Raw genomic sequence first — 21193 nt, 5'->3', positions numbered from 1 at the left:
CTTTTTTTATTAATTCGTTTTTATATATTTAAAATTACTTTAGGCTTATCAGGACTACAAAAAAATGCTTTGTAATTTTTATTTCCACCTTAAATTTTACAGGCTCAGCAGCGTTATCGGCTGCAATATTTAAGGTGGCCAGAAGACCGAAAATGATTATAAACGCACTCAAGAAGCTATCATTTAATTCAGAACGTTACCTCAGTTTAATGAAAAGTGTTTGGGGTAAACAGAAATGCTAGTGAACGCTAAATGTTAACACTATCTTAGATGAATTAAATATCAGCAACATTAAAAAAGTTGTTAAACGCTTAGCGATACCTGGTTTTCTCCTTCGGTGTTGTTTCTGTCGGTGTTGTTATTTTTTATCTCAGAGACGCATGAAGACTCTAGCATTAATATACTATAATTTCAGCAGATATTTTATAACTACTGAGAAATGTAGCACTTGTGTTATAAAATCTATGAAATGTTTTGACACGTTAGGCCCCGAAAATAAGCAAAATTAGGGCCCTATGGTCTATGGCCTACTTAAGAATTCAGTCCCAGACTTGTGATGCCTTAACTAAGCTGAAATAGTAGTAAATATAGTAATACATTTAAACAAAACCATATCTACGTTACATTTTAAAATGTTTATTCTTCTGATTATTTATAAGTAGTAAACAGTAAAACTATATGTAACATGTCCCCTTAAAGTAAATTAATTTGGTGGTTCTGACCCTAATGCCTCTGTATTTTATATACATTTATTCATTTAATTTTATTTTGGGGGGGGGGGGGGGGGGCAGGTGATTCTAACTCTACAGTTTATTCTGCAAGCCCTTCTCCCCCAGCCAGCACAAACAGCTGGCCCAGCTCTGGCAGCCAGACTTGGGCCAGCACTCAAGACACACCTGAAATAAGGCCTGTGTGGTTCAGTAAGGACAAATGAGAGGTTTTAAAAAACAGCAAAGAAAATACGAGCTGAAACTAACAACAATCAAAAGCAAAGACATTCTTCTGCTTTTTCATAGTTTATTTGTAAATGGGCATTGTGTACAAGGGAAAAAAATAGATATTTATATGTACTGAAACGTTATTATATACATATTTAGGATTACACTAGATATTTCACAACCACAAACAGGTTTTTTTATATTGATTGCCTCTTATCCTCTTTCTCTCTTGCCTTTTTAAAATTATACAGGTCTTGAAAGGCTGCAGCTATGTACATACGCCTTTTATTTACATACATTCATAGGATGTGGTTTGAAACACCTGTGTATCAACAAGCATTTATAAAATTCAGTCTACGAATGGAAGGAATGCCGTGATGTATGTACAGTAAAGTGTGCCCTTCGATCAAGAGAACATTTAAGCAACACATAAGGAAGCAAAAATCCTCCCAACACATGATTAGAAGTGTTTAAAATAATAAACTCTACTTGTGGCCTCATTACTATCATTGATTTTCCTGCTTTACCCACAAACACCTCGATGGGCCAGTTTTTCTGGCCAACCTTTCAAACAGACAGGAACATACCCTGACAAGTGCTGATGTGTAATATTTGGCTAGTTACAGTACAGAATGCTCACACTGTAATACAACAATGAGAAAATGACCATTATTGAACATTACAGCAACATTAGAGTGGTCATGCTCATATTTGCATGAAAAGTGTTTGTGTGTGTGAGGGGGTTTATATAAGTTTGTGTAGCCTTGAATTTGCTTTAGCAAGGACAGGCCACGATAGCACAAGGATATGTGAAACTCATATATACAGGCCACATTATATGTGATTTATGAACTTATGAGTGATGCATAAAATTTACCTGATCCATGTTTATATATATCAACCAAATCCGGTGCATCATGTTTACCCCCTTAAGACATGACAATGTGAATTGGGTAATTCAAACTTTACAGTTCTTTAATTGCAATTGCAATTTCATTCTGCAAGCCCTCCTCCCCAGCACATAGGCCACACCTGAGATAAGGCTTTTGTGGTTGAATAAGGAAAAAAGGAGGCTTAAAAACACAGCAGAGTCAATAAGAGCTGATACTAACAAAAATACAAACACTTTCTTTACAAAACACATTGCATTAAAACAATGATATTTAAAAAACACTCAACACTGATTGAAGGCATACATATAAACATGTACAATCAACACTGTGCACGTTCTTACTTTGTTTCATTTAAGCATTTTTTTTCTTGCATTTCTATTGTCATTCCGCAATTCTAGTCCTTAAAATTAGTGTCATGTACAAAATAGTCCCCATAGCTTATTCAGCTTATTCATGCTGTTCCCTAGCAGTTTCTGTATTAATTCCAGTCCTGTAGTCCTTAGTAATCCAAACAAAGTGTAGCACCAAAGGTGACAATAATTTGCCAACACTTTGCCACCAAAACTTAACTTAAAACACTATAAATATAAGGGCAAAGTAGAATGCCTATGTATGTGTGTACTGTGTTGTGTGGAAGCCAAGAAATAGATGGTGAAAAGATGCTGATATGTCTTCTAGTTCCAGCAGTCTCCTATCTCATATACACGTTATATCTTGTGCACACTTTCACAGAAACCTAACACACACACATACACGCACACACAGAGCTGTGTCCCCAATTCCCTGATTTTGTCCATTGGTGAGTTCTTAATTAGGAGAGACTCATCAGGCAGTGGGACGGACTATCCGGCTGCTTCGGGGAAAGCGGTGGACTTTGATGTGCTTTGAGAGGTGGTCACTGCGGGCAAATTTCTTCTCACACACAGGACACTGGTATGGCTTCACCCCAGAGTGGGACCGCCGATGACGGGACAGCTCATCTGAGCGGGAAAACCTGGAGCAGACAGAGACAGCAGGGTTGGAATATATCAGTTACTTGGGTTTGTAGCTAGAAGGACGTTTACCACAAAATCCAATCTGCATCAATTAAATTCAAAGTAGATTTACACTTATTGATGTTTAGCTTAGTGGTTCTCAAACTGGTCCTCAGGGCTCAGTAAGCGGTCCACAGTTAAGCTCTATGCCTTTGTTGGGAGTTGCACTGTGGAGCATCAAGGGCCCTGTGGACCAGTTTAAGAACCACTGATACAACTTCTTTAATGGTCTCAGAACACTGCTTAAAGTGATGGTCCATAAAATATGTAAAAAAAATTCCACTGGTGTTATGAGCCTAATATACCTGCTGGTAATGGAAGAATCAATTTTGCTTCAGTTAGCACGGGGCTAAGCACCAGTAATACTGTATATGTCGGGAAACTGTATGATATTGTTAACTATAAAAATTGACATAAATTCAGCTATACCAGAAGGGTGCTACTGCTGTGTTTTTGCTTGTTTGTTTGTTTTCTTTTATGTGAAAATGTTTTGCCTACTTTTATAGATTTGTGTCATAAATGATCACAAACCACATTAGTGTCTCTTTGAGATAAGGCATAACTATAGCCTCCTGTAGTAATCTAGGCATGCTGTTTGCACAATGCTGATTTGTGGCTATTAGCTTTCATTACTTATTATCTACATTAACCTTATAGCTCCAACATGTTTTGGCTGATAACAGCACTGTGGTGAGGGAAACTGTGAGTCACCAGACCGTTTGCTGAACTGACACTTCCAAAGTCTCCCTGTCTCATGTCAACCCATCTCCAGTATTATTAAAAATGTACATGGCCAGACTCCCCAGTGCAAAACAATACTGTAAAACAACACTTAAAGAGTTGATTTAACCTCAGAAGGTAACAGACTTCATGTAATTCAGCAAACCTGGAACTAAATGCTGATTTTGTAAAAATAATCACCAACATACATATTCATTGAGTGATCATAATCGCTGCTCATCATCTGTTTTAGAAGTGGTGCTCAGCTGTTTATGGCTCAGATCTAAATAGGCTGATAAAGAACTGTTCAGACCCCAGCTACAGCCTCCGGCACTCAACTCAGTGTATGTAATAAGGCAAAATATATTTTACAGTAGGGTGTAGTGAAGGATTGTGCAAGGTCTTATGTAAAACTGTGGCAGCATGCCCTGATGAAAATTAAAAACACAAGCACATGATATAGGACTCCCCTTAACAGTATGAGCATAAAACTAATAAAAACAAAGACAAATTCAAGTTGTATAATGAAAAGAATTAAGTATATAACTGCTTGTCCATTTTAGAAAATGGCCTAATGTTACCATGCCTGATGCCAAGTGTTGGATAAAAGAGTACTAAATTCCAGCAGTGGGCTGTGGAGCAGTGGGACTGCATTCTCTGGAGTATTAAGATTATTAGCACAAAAACTGACAAATATACAGAGATTGTGGCTGCTCGATCTCTATTCAAGCTATTTTTGCAATGTGACATGATTTAGATCATATTTAGGACTGAGTTATCTTAAACAACCTTATTATTGTTTAAAGAAAATGTGTGAAAAGACGTGGCACAATGCTGATCATTATTAGCATTGTGTTTAGCCTTCTGGTTCAAGTGCAAATAAATCGTAATTAGCCGACTGCATTTTGGAGAATGGGAAAATACTATAAATGTGATTGTGGTCAAAATGGAGAGGATTTTTATTGACACTCCGTGGGACCCTCCAGAACCCTAACCTCTACTAAAGGTGGGTCCCACGGAGCGTCAATAAAAATCACATTTATAGTATTTTCCCAGGCCAGCTGAAGACTTTCACCTTGGTGACTGAACATTTTACCATCATTAACTGCCTAAAATATTCATGAATGTCTTGCATTTGATCAGCAAAATTCACCTACTCAGGTCAGAATGCAAAACACCATCTCCAAGGACAGTTTGACTTGATTACATTAGTGAAGTGATCATAATAACTGTGTCACAAAATATATAATCAATATTATAAGAATAGCACTATTAGTGGGACTCCACCATATCAGTAAAAGATCGTGAAAAGTAACTGTTACATATCATTAATGTGATATCAAAATATGTATTTCTAATGATTAAAAGACCAACCATACATTACACTTAAGAAAATCACTTTCTTAATCTTAGAAAAGCTATTTGTGAAGTTTGGCCAAAACAACACTGTAGAAATAGGTTCTGGAACACTTCCCTGACCCAAGTCTTTTTTCCTGTCTGTAATTTTTAGTGTTATAGCTTCTGGTAAAGGAAGAGGTTTTAAATGTGAATTTTTGGCCAGCGTGTCTACTGGAAGTGAGCTAAAACAGTTCTGCTGAAATCCTGCTGATTTTATAGCACAGCCTAGTCATTTTTGTCAGGAAACAGTTTCTAGAAAATTCCTTCCTCGAAAGCAGAGTTACAAAGCTTGTGTTCAAGTGGAGTCTGCATGCCAAGAGGCCCTCTCACAAGCTGCCACAGAAACACGTGTGTGTGTGTGTGTGTGTGTGTGAGTGAGAGAGAGAGAAAGAGATTCAGAAAAAAATGAGGAAAAGACTTCTCTACACACTAGAATGTATTCCTAGTGGATACAAATGTGTGTGTGTGTGTGTGTGTGTGTGTGAGAGAGAGAGAGAGAGAGAGATGCTGAAATGAAAAATTATTTATTTCTCTACACACTAGAATGTATTCCTAGAGAGAATACTAGTGTTGTGTGTGTGTGTGTGTCTGTGTTGTGTATTCTAAGCTTGTGTGCAATGATATTCCCCAGTGGAATCTTGGAAAACCCACTTAAAAAGACCTCACAATAATTACCAGAACATTCCCTTATGTTACACACGCAAAACTATTCTCTGCACTTCAGTTCCTGTCTGCAGAGGATAAGACTGTGAAGGAAACAAATACATTAAACATGTGACACCTCTGTTTCTACACTCACTGTCTGTTTTATAAGCTTTACTCACCATGCAGGATTACTTTATAGATCACAATTACATACTGTAATTCATCTATTACTCTTCCTAGTTTGTAATCCCCTTTTCGTCTTGTTCTTCATTGGTCAGGACTCCACAGAACCACCCGTTAGCAGGTATTATTTGGAAGATCATATTCAGCGATTCACACTCTTGTTGGTTCATTTTAGAGATGTAAAATGAGAGACAGTAGCTCATCTGTACAGTTTGTGTAAGTCATCCTTTAGCTCTTTACTAGTGGTCACAGGACAGTAACCAGTTCTTCCTTTTTAGTTGACTATTCTCAGTCTAGCAGTGACACTGTGTCTGATCTACTTGTACCAACACAACACACACTAACACACCACCACAATATCAGCGTTATTGCATCACTGCATCAAGTATAATCTACCAACCAAAGCATACCAGCCAACTAGGTATCATTAGCATTGAAAAACAGGGTAAAAATTGGTTAACAAAGTATACTGACAAGAGATGTAGTAAAGGCTTTAACTGTAATTCAGGTGTTTTGGTATTACAAAGTTAACATTTATAGTACTTATACACACACACACACACACAAACATTATATATATATATATATATATATATATATATATGCTCATGACTGGTTGCACTGGAGCATCCTGCATTCCATTCTAATAACAAATAGCAATTCACACACATCGGTACTTCATTAAAAAAATTAAAAGATACACAAAAGAAAGAAATTCCATTACTGTAATGTGTTTTTTTTTTAAATATTCCCCCACACTACTTTCTGCCAGAGTAAGGGAAGTGTGGAAGGGGGGGGGGGGGGGGCTTTCTCACTGAATCTCAGTGTAGGCCTGTGAAAGAGACCAAGAAACCACGAGGAGAGAGACAGAAAGAGAGAGAGTGTGCAGGAGCAGCAGGCGTTCCTCTCTCACAGTCATGGTAACTATTCAGTACAGGCTCTTTGTCCTTCTACACCACAGCCAGTTTTTAACCTGAAACAGACTCTCACTCTCTCTCTCTCTCTCTAACTCACACACACACACACACACATTTAGTTTTGTTCTCTGTAATCTAAAGTCTGTCTTTTGTCTTTTCCACAGAACCTCTTTTGTTGCCAAAGATTCATGGCCCAGAAAACAAACTTGTTTCCTGCTATCCATACACATTGCAAACACACACACACACACACACACAGATATTATTCACATATCCCTTCCTAATGTGATTTGTATTACCACCTTCTCTCAGTGAACTACAGGTATATAGTTAGTCACCTCTCTACCATAGTTTTATTGCTGTATCTCTATCATAAAACGTACAGCACACTATCACAACTGACAGAAAACCTGGCTGTGTGTGTGTTTTAAATTGTTTGTAACCAAGTTCTAATGGTTGGTGCTGGCCAGTGGCCAGACTGCCAATAGAGCAGAGAGAGAGGGATGCTGGTTTATTACTGATTACTATTGCTCTCACAGTCCTACTCTCTAAAATGTTCTGTTTTTGTGTGTGAAATGAAAGAGGAAAATCCTTGGGACCATTTTTAACTCTCAAACAGTTGTGTCTGAGCTTGTCCCTGACTCTTCTCTGGTCACATCTGTTCTTCAGCGGAAAGCCAAGATAACACACTGTGAGAGGACTGTGAGAGGACAGAAGATAATGTGTTTGACTCAATACTCATAAACATAGTGATAGACTCCTACACGTCTGCTTTTGTGAACATGCATTTCTTAGTAAACTGTAGTGATTGTAGTTAAAACCTGCCTTGTTCACAGACATCTATGGTTTGATTCCCTGCTTGGGTAACCATGCTACACCAATAAGAGTCCTTGGGAAAGACTCCTGAGATTTGGAATAGGATACAAATCTCATTTGACCTATTTCTAGAATTTCAATCAACACATCTGTCTGTTTATCAGCCCAAAACCAAAAGTAAAGGCTCAGCCCACAGAAAGCTTGAAAACTTCTTCTTAATGAGATTTCTTTTCCTTTGAGTGTTCTACCACACGTTCTTGAGTTCTGGGTGTAACCCTCTTCAGCTGGATCCTAATACTAATTCAACAACACCACCTAACCCTCTGCACACCAACAGCAACAAAGACAACAGATCTGTTACTGTAAAACATACAGCATAACCGTCAGTGGTCTGGTCACATGTGTGTTTGGCTCTCAGCTCAAGCCAAACACACATGTGACCAGACCACATGCTGTGCCCCTGTTTCATTTTACTCTCTGCAGGGAAACGGCAACTCACAACATCCCACACATATTCAGTCCATCCCATACACCACATGTCCAAAAGTCTGTAAGCACTCTTTATAACAAGTGAATTGCATTTCCATTAAAAAGCAGAAAATTAAATGGGATCTTCTGTAGTTGATGCATCGGAGATGGTTAGTGAAACAGAACTAATCATTAACCATCAGCAACTTGCTTCTAATGTGTACGTGTCTGAATACAACGGAATCCTCGCAGCAAAAATGAAATATCTAGCAAAAAGCTTTCCAAGAGGATTGGAGTCTGTTATGGCAGCAAAGTGGGAGCACCTTCCCTTTTCATTTCAGGATGAGCTGATGTCCACAAAAGCCATGAATTTAGTTTATTCATTCATTTTCTGTTACTACTTCATCCTGTTGAGTGTAACAGTGTGTCCAGAGCCTACCTGAAATCACTGGGTGCAAGGCATGGATGGGGTGCCTGTCCATCACAGCACCACACACTCACTCACTCCACTTAGCAATATGTGTTTTCAAAGCCATATAGACATGCAGACTGTCACACAGACTGTCACACGAGGCAGGGTGTGAACTCACAAGCACAAGACTCTGGAGCTGTGTGACAGCAACATTACCTGTAGCCATAAAGATTCGCTGCAAAACTGTTGTGTAAATATTCTGGATATGGTTCTATATATAAATTGACGTACATGTGAAAATCACTGTAGATATGGTTTATTTGTAATATAGGATTTGTTTTTTATTATATATGTGCCACTGGATTTCTGCAAAATACAACACATTCCTGGGCCTATAGGCCCTGAAGATATGAGAACCCACAAGGGAAAGTATTATGAAAGCGAGAGGTGTCTACAACATGATTATGCTGTCTACATACATGATAACAGAGAGGAATGGTTCTTCTGAACCAATGTTTGGGGAACAGTGTGTACCATAAAAATACCCAAACAAAGGAACCATAGCATAGTATTTTGCATAAGAGTTATGCCCCAATCAAACAACATTGCAGATAACTTTTATATCTTTTAATAACTCTTATATTTTATATGGATGCGTGTTTGCTTGAGTCTCAGCCACAGAACGGTCCTATGATCCACTGACCTTGAAGAGAATGTGTTTCACAAAAAGTCCCTTGCAAATTCCATTTGTGTCTTGCACTGCCAAAGACAATGGAAGCAGAAATCACAAAACATCTAAGTTTGTCAGCAACTGACAAATTCAATAACAAACTCCAACTGAGACTTGACAACTTTACCTCAGTCAAGTTCCACAAGACCCCCAACCCCAAACCCAGCAATATGAACATGCACTCACTTCCATCGACAGCCAGGCCAGTTACAGACGAATGGCTTCTCTCCAGTATGTCTCCTCAGGTGAGCTTTCAGGTGACTGCTCTTGGTGTACATCTTGGAACACCCTGGGAAGTTGCACTTATGCATTTTGATGAGATCCGCCACTGGATTCTTCTGGAACTTCTCTGCCCCTCCAATTAGGAGTCCATCTTGAATCCCACCCAAAGTAACAGCATCCCCTCCACCCCCAACAGGCTTTGCTGCAATGGGCACGGGGGCTATTCGCACAAATTTAGATGAACCACTGAGACCGGAAAGCACTGAAGCTGAGGAGGTGGAAGGAGGAAGAAACTGAGGGACCAGTGCAAAAGTCTGGCCCTGAATGTTCAACACCAGTTGGGCAATTTTGATATCTGCACCTGGGGATGAAGTCGTTGGCAGACTGGCAGATGCATTAGGTCCTTGGCTCTCCTGTTTGATCTGAATTGGTTGGATTTGGAGAATCACAGGCATCCCACTTCCACCGCTGTTACCGCTACTGGAACTGGTCTTAGCAGCATTCTCATTGCAAACAGGCATAGTTTGGGCTTCCTTTTTTATTACATCCTGAGCCTGTGGGCTTGATTCCAGTGTACCTAGGGTACTATGTGAGCTTTTGTTCTCACTGGCCACTCCAGAGCTAAAAGGAAGCTCAGCCACTGGCACAGTTTGGTCAGAATTTTGCTGAGATCCAGTGGTGTTTGTCTCTGGCACCCTGGTTGAGGCATCTTCCATAGCCTCTACTCCCGATGCCACCCCGAGGTCAAGTTCCAGCTCCAGCCCTAAGGGAGAGCAACTTTCTCTGGGCTCATGCTTGAGGGTCACCACTCCATTCATGTTCTCTTCAAGGAACTCTTCAATCTCCTCAAGAGTGGGCTGGAAAGGTTCAACAGACGTTTCCAGGTTTGAAGAGGACCATATCGGAAAATCAAAATTCTCTTCCTTCACGCTGTCCCTTTGTGAGTCCCAAAGTATGTTTGCTAAAGTAGTTGAAGTTCCAGCACTCACTCCAACATTGCCACCACTTCCCAAGGACGCCTGTGAAAGCAGGAAGTTGAGAATGCTGTCCTGGCTCTCAGCACTTGATGAGCTGCCATAGCTGGAGCTGAGGACTTGGGAATCTGGTGAGGAGCAGGAACGCAGACTTGATGCATCACTGAGGTCGTCCTCTGAGAATGGCGACGGCATCACCTGGTAGTTCGCAGAGTCTGACACCATGTCTGTCAGGTGGTACACAACAGGTGAGGCAGGGTCTATGCCACTGTAAGACATGAAGTTCTCCTCAATCGAAAGGAAGTGATCCACCATTCCCTGGATTTACACTTTTGTCCAAATAAGTTTTATTGGTCCAGTTTTTGTGAATGGAAGATTCCTACTTCCCTGGTAACTATGCAGACTATGAGGATGTCATGAGGTTCATAAAAAGTGAGAATTCCAATGGCTCACAAGAAGAAAGAAGTGGTGAGGTTTTGCTTTTCACATACAGGGAAATTCCAGGTTTTACCTAAACCCAAAGAGAAAGAAACAAAGTCAGAGGCTTCTCAATATAGTTTATAAATGTTTATATACCAGAATTTTAATGATATAGATTTTAATGGCCCAACCCTGCCCAAAACAAATCCACCCACATGTTACTCATCTATCTGTGAGATGGCAAAACAATGTTCCAACAGAGACATGAACTGCCGTATCTCACACTGTGACTTTGTCAGGCACGGGATCTTGAAGTATGTGAAATATGGATCTCAGCGTGTTTCCATTCCAGAACACATGCAGGCAGCATGACAACAACGTTCCTAAAGAGCGAGCACCTTCAGCACTCTTATTTCAAAGAGTCAACACTATTAAATATAACTGACATTATATCACCCCAACGAGTATAAGGTGACTACAGTCAATATAAACGCTGCAGTAAAATGTAATTAGGCTGCCAAAGAGATGGCCTATGAAGACGTTTGACTCTGCCCAAAAGGAACATTTTATACCACAGCTTAAAATATTTAATTCTTATTTTCCTCTAAAATATGTAGTTTTGGAGTCATTTAATTACAAAACAAACATTGTCATTATTGACATGCAATCTAATTTTATTTAACTCTGTTTCTCAATGGGCACTGGTTTTGTTATGAGTTATAGTTGAGAAACTGCTTAATTTTGTTGTTATCATATTAATTATATTGTTATGTTCAATTGATGCATCATTTTTACATTGTTGCAGTGGCAGAAACTGGTCCTCAGGGACCCCCAGATGGTCCATATTGTAGCTTAGCCTCTGTATTGCAAGGAGGATTGGAGCAAATAATCTGGTCCATCTGGGGGTCCCTATGGACCAGATTCAGAACCAGTGATGTAATGTAAGGAAACATTATTCAAAACTCTGTTTAAAACCTAGCCCTCTTTATTTTTATATATATACATATAAACAAATAAACTTTTTGTCCTTTTGCTTCAGGATACAAATATGCCACCCACAAGGCACTCAAGGACAGGCTTGAAATTACCATGTAACTCAAGCAAAACCTAAAGTTAAACACAACGAACATGCTGAAGAAAGTACAAGCTTCCCCGATGTTCATTAACAAAAGAGGACACCAAAACGACCCTTAAGAGAAACCTTAGACAATACGTCTTCATATTCCATAGTACTTAGATTTTAGGGTTGTAGTGATTGCACAAAACCAGTTTTGATTCCAAACTTTTCATTTCTTTGAAAATGTAGCCTGAAGTTAATCCCCTTTCCCCAGAGAATGTGCAGAGGTACAAGGTACAAACAATGTAAATGTAATCTGATTCATTGTCTGTAACTGCTTATCCAATGACCATTGCTAACATGTCTGTACGGTGGGTTTTTTTGATACGCTGGAATGTGCAAAATGTGCAGTCAGTTCCATGGTTGCACTTTGAAACTTCTGTTTTCTAAAGACACGAAAAAACATGGATTCAGACAGCTAAGGTTTCTGATGTCATAAATCTAATGAACCAATCCAATCTTTTGAAGGTCATATTCATACCCATTATGCTGTGATGAAGCAGCCAGAAGCAAGGACTTTGTGAGCTAAGTTTAATCACTTGTAGGACGCAAAGTTTAAGATGAAGTGGGGAGCGTTCATGTGTGCGGCGTGAGACAGAGCGGACCATGCGGTGTTCCAGTGGACTGTGGGAGCAGGGACTGAGCACATTCATTGATCCGTGCTTACTGAATAAAGGTATAGTTCTCTGTATATGTAATTTTGATGAACAGTGGTGAGTTTTTAGGGGGTTAACCGACGACTAGAAAGCGTCTCCAAGTTTTACAAGATTTTACTATATTTTATTGTTTTATTTATTTATTTTTACAGTTCTATATTTTGAATTATTTTAATGCACATAACATTTCTGAGAGAAAGTCTACGATCTACAGAGAGGTGACCGGGTTTCAAGTGTCATAAAATGCTAGTGGACGGTGTTAGAGCTGAATCACTGAAACGCTGCACGCACGCGCCCCTCCTCGACGGTTTATTTTCCAGCTCTGTGACCGACAGTAACCTCGCGCGCCTGTCACTCACTCACACTGTCAACATGATTAACGCCAAAGAGCGCGCGACGCACCGAGTCCCCTGCGCGCGTTCTACAGCCGCAGGACATTCCCCTACATCTGCGACATCAACACTTAATTCAGTGCGATACGATATTCGCGCGCCTTCTCCGCTGCTCTACTTTATTAACGCGTTATTACTCGCCACTTCACCACACACTGACGCACACTCATTGAGAATAATGCTACACAATGCTGTATTTGAATGAGTCTTCGTTTTGCAGATATATACTTGTGCAAATTCGAATAACTGAATCGTGTGTTTCTTCGCATTTATGAGCAAAATGCGCGCAAAAAATGTCTGCCGCGTGGCGAGCCTGAGGTAGTTTTTTTAAGGAACGGCTGATCTCATTCTTCAGCCATGTACTTAAGTCTGAAATGTATTTAGAATGAAAAGAATTAAACAAGATCCGCGTGCACACCGCATGAGTCGCGAGGGTGCGTGTGAAAAGGGGCTCCAGCTCGTAAACATGTTTTCGTCTCACGCGTCTGCGTGCTGCTGCAGCAGAGAGGGAGCAGCGTGGACGCGCACGCCCCTGCCAAGTTCAAGTGCGGAGAAGGGCGAAAGCGCGAGCGTCTTACCTTTGCGATGCATGAACATATCCAAGCGTGAATCTACACCCAGCGCGTGCTCCTCCGCGCTGAGAAAGAGAATAACGTGCTCCGCTCTAATGAGTTACTCGTCCTCGCGCCACGCCGCGCTGCGTTTCTACACACACTGGCTTGATCCACTCTGCACGCTGCTTGTACTATATCTGGGTCACGTGACTCCGCCGTGTGTTTGTGGAGAGAATGAGAGGCAGGCAGCGAAGGCTCGTCCCGATGGCGCCCTCTCATTGGCCCGCTGCCCCACTGGAGTGGGCGGGGCTCCAGTGTTGATGTCAGTGAGAGGAGCTCCTGTGTGATTCTGGGTGTTTGTGAAGTGTATGTGTGTCAAGGAGAGTGTGTGTATGTGGGAAACAGAGGGTGTGTGTTTGTGTGTACATGTGAGGACCAAATGTTCTAAAAATGAAAGAAAAACATGAGATGCCATACCACTGAAGCCTGGGGGGTTTGGATTTTCATACTAGTATAACAAAACGTGTATGAGAGAGAGAAAAGTGTAGAAATGTGTGTGCATGTGTGTCTCTGAGTGTGTGTTCTGTGGAGAAGGGAAAACGCAGTTTCCATCTTTTCCTTCCCCTCATTATCTGGCTGTTGCACAAGCAAGGACTACTGAGACTTTCGCAGAAATGCAAAAACAGCTGTGTTAAAGGGAGTGATTTGACTGCAGGTCACATATTGTGGGGTTATACCACTTCCAACAAATCTAATTTAGGATTTGATGTGTCAACACCGAGGCTGGGTATGATCCAGATTCCTAGAGCTCTACAATCCGAAGTCACAAAAAGTGCTGGGTACCAGGCTGTTTATTACTAAAAATGAAAGAGAACTCTGACATTGTGTCATTTTGTAGCAGGTGTTCAAGTGTAAGAGGCTTTACTGTCATATAAACCATATGAAAGTGCACAGTGAAACAAAAACCTCCTGCAGGTGGTTGTCACACCAATATTTTTGCATTGTGCTGTTTTTTTCTGTGAGGAAAATGAATGCTGTTGTAAATAAATATGTTCCAAAGATGATCATTTTTGTCATGTGGAATTGTCTTATTTTAATGTCACTGGATTATGGCAGTTAAGTTACATTTGGTAGTATTAGTCTACAGTTTATGTAGCTGCTGTGTTTATGGCATAGTATTTGTGCTGCAGAGTAGACTTACATTCACAATTTAGAAGATCCAATGACATTCTCTGGGAAGACGTATGTTAAACAAAAATATCTGATTTAAATTTTTTTATTTTCAAGAGACTTTGCCATGTTGTCAATGTAAATAAGAAGCTGTTCTTAATGGCTTTCCTGTTTGAATAAAGGTTAAACAAAAAAATAAAAGCTTGACATGGGAACTCTTTATGATCATTCATTTTCATTTTGTGTTCACAGTTACTGACACAGTTAATGACTTGAGTGAGTGGGAGATCACTGGGCAGGTGTTCACTCAGACGTCCCACATGTTTAAAAATGGTTCAATTGCTTTTAAAAGTCCTGATAAGGAAGCAGGGAGGCATGGTGGCGCAGCAGGTAGTGTCGCAGTCACACAGCTTCAGGGACCTTTGTGGGTTCGATTCCCGCTCCGGGTGACTGTCTGTGAGGAGTTTGGTGTGTTCTCCCCGTGTCCACGTGGGTTTCCTCCGGGTGCTCCGGTTTCCTCCCACAGTCCAAAAACACACGTTGGTAGGTGAATTGGCGACTCAAAAGTGTCCATAGGTGTGAGTGAATGTGTGTGTGTGTGTTGCCCTGTGAAGGACTGGCGCCCCCTCCAGGGTGTATTCCTGCCTTGCGCCCAATGATTCCAGGTAGACTCTGGAGCCACCGCAGCCCTGAACTGGGTAAGCGGTTACAGATAATGAATGAATGAATAACAAATAATTACCCAGTAATATTTAGTTGATAAACAATAATTATCAATCAATAAATTAGAGGTCATTTCAAAGTTTGTGGCAGAACATAAATTGGAATTATAAAAAGATTCATTTTAAATACATTGCAAGTCCAAAGCCTTGTTAACAGTGAGATCACCCACTGTGGGACCAGATGTAATGAAGTAAAGAAGACAAACGCCCTATTAATACCCTTGATTTTAGAAGCAACACTGGATCAGTACATGCCTGCACACATTTGGCCTTATATAATTAAGACCTTTCCTGGAGATGCATCTGGATAATGCGTTTCCAGTTGCTGCCAGGAATCAAAGGCAAAGTCTTGATTAATATATGATGAGCTTAAATATCAAATATAGTATTCCACAGAGCCCTATTTATTATGCCCCAGATAGCAGTCCTGGTATCTCCTATTTCATCATACACAAATACAATCAGCCAGTGAACAAAGACCCCACATGCTTTCGTCCCACAACCTGAGAAATTTCAGCACATTGTTTTCACAGGGTCAGGGTCAGATAGCTGCAATATTTTACCACTTCAAAATTAGAGTAAAGATCCCATATCTGTTCCATAATTGTAGGTTAAAGCTACCTGAAAAAAGGTATTTCTGAGTGATACAAAATTTGCCTTCAGTAGTGAGAGAGTAAAGGGCCAGAATTTATCATTGAGACACACAGAGGCCAACCCATGGGGTCCAGGCTGTAATTAACAGAAAACCTTACATCCACAGCACAGCCCACCACACCAGAACAAGAAACAGAACATGCCAGAGGTCACTACAAGTCAGTCTACACAGTTGGGGTAACTACAAGTCATCCTGGCAAACACAGGCAGGAAACCGAGCTGCCATTAAACTCCACTTGTACACACTGTCTGTTTTTGTCATTCTCAGCGATGTGAGAGTGTCCCATCTCAAGGTTATTCTGGGGAAATCTGGTAATTAAGCATATCCACATAATTGCCTAGGAGGGTGTTTTAATTTAGACCTTTGCTTCCTCCACACCCAGTCAAGCACACAAAAATACCACAGCTGACCAGTGTGAGCATGATTAGGGCAGAGACACATGGTCATGGATGTTCTGGAGTCTGCATGAAGTAAGGGTTTGTTGAGGCTCAGATGTGCATTAATAGATAAATAATAAATAAATGCTGACTTAGCATTATTGATGGAACTGATCCATTTCTGAATTAATCACAACCTGTTAATATGCACAGGTCACTCCGATCAAACATTTTACTAATCATACCACGAGTGGGTCATTTATTACATACTCCTACCTTAACTGTGCCTACATTCGTTAGTTATTTTATCACAAACACTTGTCAAAACTGTTTAGATGTTGATGCAGACACCAAACTGCCATTCACCACTATGTTCATAATAATCATCATCATCACTTGATCATTTCTAACGGTGTGGACTTTCACACACCACCCGTTCAATTTCACACAGCCAATCCACACCTACCAACACGTGTTTTCAGACTGTGGGAGGAAACCAGAGCACCTGGAGGAAACCCACACAGACACAGGGAGATCACCCTTCACATCCATATGCTCTAAAAATAAATTGAAATTAATAATGGACTATAAATATATATGTTGACAAAAAGTGGTTCCTCGTCCATGAAATTGGGCTTCAGCACCTTGAGTGGCGCAGCTGTAAACACAGGCCTTATCACTGATCCATGATGATCCTTCAGCCATCAAAGAGTGAGAGTACACAGTCACAATTGGCCTCCCACTCTCCTCTACCCCATCACACAGCAAGATGTTCACTTTTAATGTTAGTTAACATAACAGTACTGGGCAGTTAACTTTTTCCTCCAAGTGCATTGAGTTGGTGGAATTAGGGAGAAAATGAGGTGAAAATGAAGAAAAAAGCTTGTCCACTTTGTATGAATTATAATGTGGTACTGCAGCTGTGGGCAGAGGGTGTTTTTACACCACGTGCTTTTGATAAAGTCTCTGAATTACTGTAGGTGATGTTTAATGTATAAGAAGGAGCTGCTTTACCACCAATGTTTTTAGACAGAGTAAGCAGTAGCCAAAGTTTCCCTCTGACCTGCCGTAACCTTCTAATGCCCAGAACACACAGCTGGACTGCGCAGGGTGTAGCACGGAGGGTCTCACTGGGGGATTAAAGTGACCAGACACTGAGAGCCCCTCACTTGAACACAGCAATCACAGACAGTCTATCACTGGGATTAGACTCTTCCCTTTGCCCTACTTACACACAAACATACACACCACACACTGTATAATGCTTTTAATCAGAGTGGAGCAATGATGACAGAGACTGGCACAGACACTAGAGATGCTTAGCTGCTTCAGCACGGGACAGTGGCAATGGCACAGTAAAGTGATTTAGGATATCACATACGCTGTTATTATTTCAATACATGATTTCATATTTTTTTTAGATGCAAATGACCTCATGAAACTGGTTTGTAACACTCATGCACACACGCACACACACACACACACACACTTATTCACTCACTCACTCATTCACACTCACTTTTATCAAAATGCTCCACAAGGTGATCAGTTCAGAGTTTTGTGTCAGGCACATGCTGTATTGATATGCTGAATTAGAAATGAGAAAAACCTAGCATATTTAAATGGTAATAATCAGTTTTTTTAAGGAAATTTTTAGTTGTTAAATTAATAATTTAGCTTTATATTCTGCACACTGAACAGAACATATCACAGGACAGACATATGACAATTGTAAAGATAAAACTAGATTTTGAAAATGTTATTTTTAATACATATAAAATGTTACATTTAAAATTGACATAGAGCACAAGTTCATATTACATTTATTTTATTAATAGTTTTGATATTTGCGCCCAGGATAGTTGTCTGTCAGCAGACACACTCAATATTAAAGATGGAATTTGCAACTATTTTTTGAAAACTGTTAACGTGATCCAATTCAGTTTAAATGAAAGCTGAAACTTAGTGTTTTCTCTGAACCATCACATTAATGTGAAATGATATTAAACAAATTTCAATAACTCCTTTTGGAACTTTCCTACATTCTTTATTTTTATAATGGTTTGTCTTTCTGCCCCTTGACCCACCACAAACATTACACTTGGCCCCAAGGCAGAATGCTGGGCCCTCACAGTTTTAACTGCTGAAGCTGGAGATGTCATTGCCTACTAGCAGTTTGCTCTGGACACAGATCTTGTGCAGTTTCTCATTATGAGTGAAAGATGGCAGGGTCAGACTCTCTCTGGCCATTAGGTGACTCACCAGTGAATTTATGGCTGTGTTACTGAGGTCAGTGATGGGCATTCTCCTCCAGAGTGCTGAGGGGCTTTGTCAAAGCCAGTAAACATGAAAAGAAAAGAGCCTCACTGAAAGCATTAGCTACGGTTCGTCAAGCAGCATATCACCTTACTAAATAATCACATGCGAAAAAACATTAACAAACACTTCAGCTGTGTGATTCACCAGCTTCGCAACAAATGCAAACAAACAGGACTCATCATACGCTGTAAACAAAGCCATCTCATTTCAGCCCACACCATCTCGCAGATAAACACATCAATTAACACAGGCCTTTTGTGGGATGTTTTTGCTGTCTGTGGAAGGACTAGCCAAAGACACACAACTTCCCAGAATCAGCACTATTCCTGGACACATCCATCATTCTTATTCCCTGCTATTTTAGCTTATTATAGATATTCAAAAAAGACTATAACAGTAATCCACCTACAAGGCTAGAATTTGCATGGAAAGACAGAAATTCAGGCGCTCAAAAAGGCCTACAAGTGTTAAAGTGATAGACACGTGTTAAATACATGCACATAATTCTGAGCTTCAGAAACAAACAACAGCTTTGTCTTTTGCTTTTTTTTTTAGTTGTTATATTCTGAAAGCAAACCAAGTGCAAGCTTATCTGGGCACAGACAAAAACAAGTTCTTACGTCTAAAAAAGACGCATATCTGTCATCAGTGTGGATGTTGACCCTCGTAAATGGCTCTTGTTTGCCACTCCTGGCTGCTTATCCTGGCAGAGAGGGAACTGTTTGCAGAGTAAAGTATTTAGATGATAGTGTCTGAACAAGGCCTGATTAATGTTTAGCGGGGAATAGGGGACGTCCACTGGCTCTGACATGCACACAGGCACAGGCACTGTTGCCCTGAGATATCCTATCAGACCTAAAACTAACAGGCCTTATATGATAATGTGATCTGATTCAGTTTACAATCTTAAGTATTTACTATAAAATGATAAAAAAAATCACTTTTTTTAAAACCAAATATCCTTCTCTTTAAGGGGTCATTTGTACCACCATAAATTAGCAAGTAATATTTACAAAAAATCTGGTCCCATCCTCAAGAGAGGCCTGGACTGGTCAGAGCATATGAGGTGGCTCTCAGCATAACGTTTGGCTTCCCCTTGGGACTCTTTGGACTGTATTAGTGTTAATCGTGAGCCTAAATGCATAATTATGCATAACTGGGATTTTGGGGGTGTTTGGGGGAGAATGGGCAGAGCAGTATTCACCATCAGGGCAACTTGTATTACTGTGGATAAGGTTCTGTCAGCTATTGCCATACACCAATCTCAAGCTGCTTTCATGCCCTTGTTCCCTATGTCCTTGTTAGGGCATAATAAAGAGCTCCCTTGAGCCATGATGACTGTGACTCCCAATTACTTTTTTGACATTTGCTAAAATCATTTTATCATGCTTTCTATAAAATGTAGTCACATAAGATGAAGAAACAAATTCCTTTGTAGTCTAAAGAGAGGGCCCTATATGTTAAGGAGGTCATGTTTCAAACAGGTTCCAGGTAGATTTAGTCTTTGATTCATCCAGGCCACTAGCAGTCAGTATAATGATGGTTTCACAATGAGAAGAAGAATTATTGGAGAAAACGAGTGATCACTTCTGTTAAAAAACAAAAAACATTAAATAAACAACATTAATAGTGAGTAATCAGTTGTAGAACTCTAATTGATAAAGTAAGGCTTAGTTTTCATAACAAATAACAAGTCTGCAAATAAGCCTCACCTCAAACAAAATGAGGTTTTGAATTTGGTATTTAGTTGCCCAGATTCTGCCACATAAAACCCTCAGTGGTCTTCAGTCATCAGGCAGCCTTGACCCTGCACTGTAAGTTTTGAAATGGTGGCTTTGCACATCAGTGTTGCTGCAACTTTATTGAAATTACGGCCAAGTGCTTTCAGTATGAACAGTGGAGCAATCTCCTCAATGCATGCCATCAGAGGTGGGGACTGGAGAATGCCTTTGCGTGTGTGTGTGTGTGTGTGTATGTGTGAGAAAAGTGAACTGCTTACTTTTTGTTTAAAAATGACAGCTTTACTTATACAGAATTGATCAGGCACAGCAGTGCTGCTGAAGTTTTAAAGAATTTCCCACACGGTTAGATGCACCTAACTCATTGGTCAACCTTGCAGATGTAAAATCAGAGACAGTAGCTCATCTGTTGCTGCACAGTTTGTGTTGGTAGTTCCTCATCAGTGGACACAGGACACTCTTGCCTGGTTATTTTGGACTAGTATCAAACATCACTGCTGTGTCTGATGCACTCATACCAGCACAACACACAATAGCACACCACCATGCCAGTGTATTTGCAATTTACAATTAATCCACCACAATAATCCATACATACATCTTCTTTTCCGCTTTTCCATTTCAGGGTCACGGTAACAATCCACCACCTAGATAACCCCAGCTCTGTTGGGGTCCTGACCATTGAAAGATAGGGTGAAAAGGGGCAAAACGTGCAGAGAAAC

The 21193-nt window shown here is 40.3% G+C and overlaps 1 protein-coding gene across 2 annotated transcripts; it reads right to left on the bottom strand.

Annotated features, from left to right (window-relative positions):
- Positions 1–1010: 1010 nt before the first annotated feature.
- LOC136691827 (Krueppel-like factor 15) lies at positions 1011–13666 on the bottom strand. 2 transcript variants are annotated; one of them, XM_066664666.1, is made up of 3 exons: positions 13514–13666; positions 9341–10861; positions 1011–2825 (listed from the first exon to the last, which is right to left on the bottom strand). In XM_066664666.1, exons 2-3 carry the CDS (start codon positions 10663–10665, stop codon positions 2657–2659), a joined length of 1494 nt encoding a protein of 497 aa, XP_066520763.1. In that variant the 5' UTR covers positions 10666–10861; positions 13514–13666; the 3' UTR covers positions 1011–2656. The 2 variants fall into 2 exon arrangements, with proteins under 2 accessions (XP_066520763.1, XP_066520764.1); XM_066664667.1 differs by lacking the exon at positions 1011–2825 and adding an exon at positions 9078–9183.
- Positions 13667–21193: the final 7527 nt, after the last annotated feature.

Source organism: Hoplias malabaricus, chromosome 3 (assembly GCF_029633855.1).
Source record: "Hoplias malabaricus isolate fHopMal1 chromosome 3, fHopMal1.hap1, whole genome shotgun sequence".
In the NCBI taxonomy this organism is placed as follows: Eukaryota; Metazoa; Chordata; class Actinopteri; order Characiformes; family Erythrinidae; genus Hoplias; species Hoplias malabaricus.
Note: the sequence above shows the minus strand (reverse complement) of the source record. Positions and strands in the feature narration are given on the sequence as shown.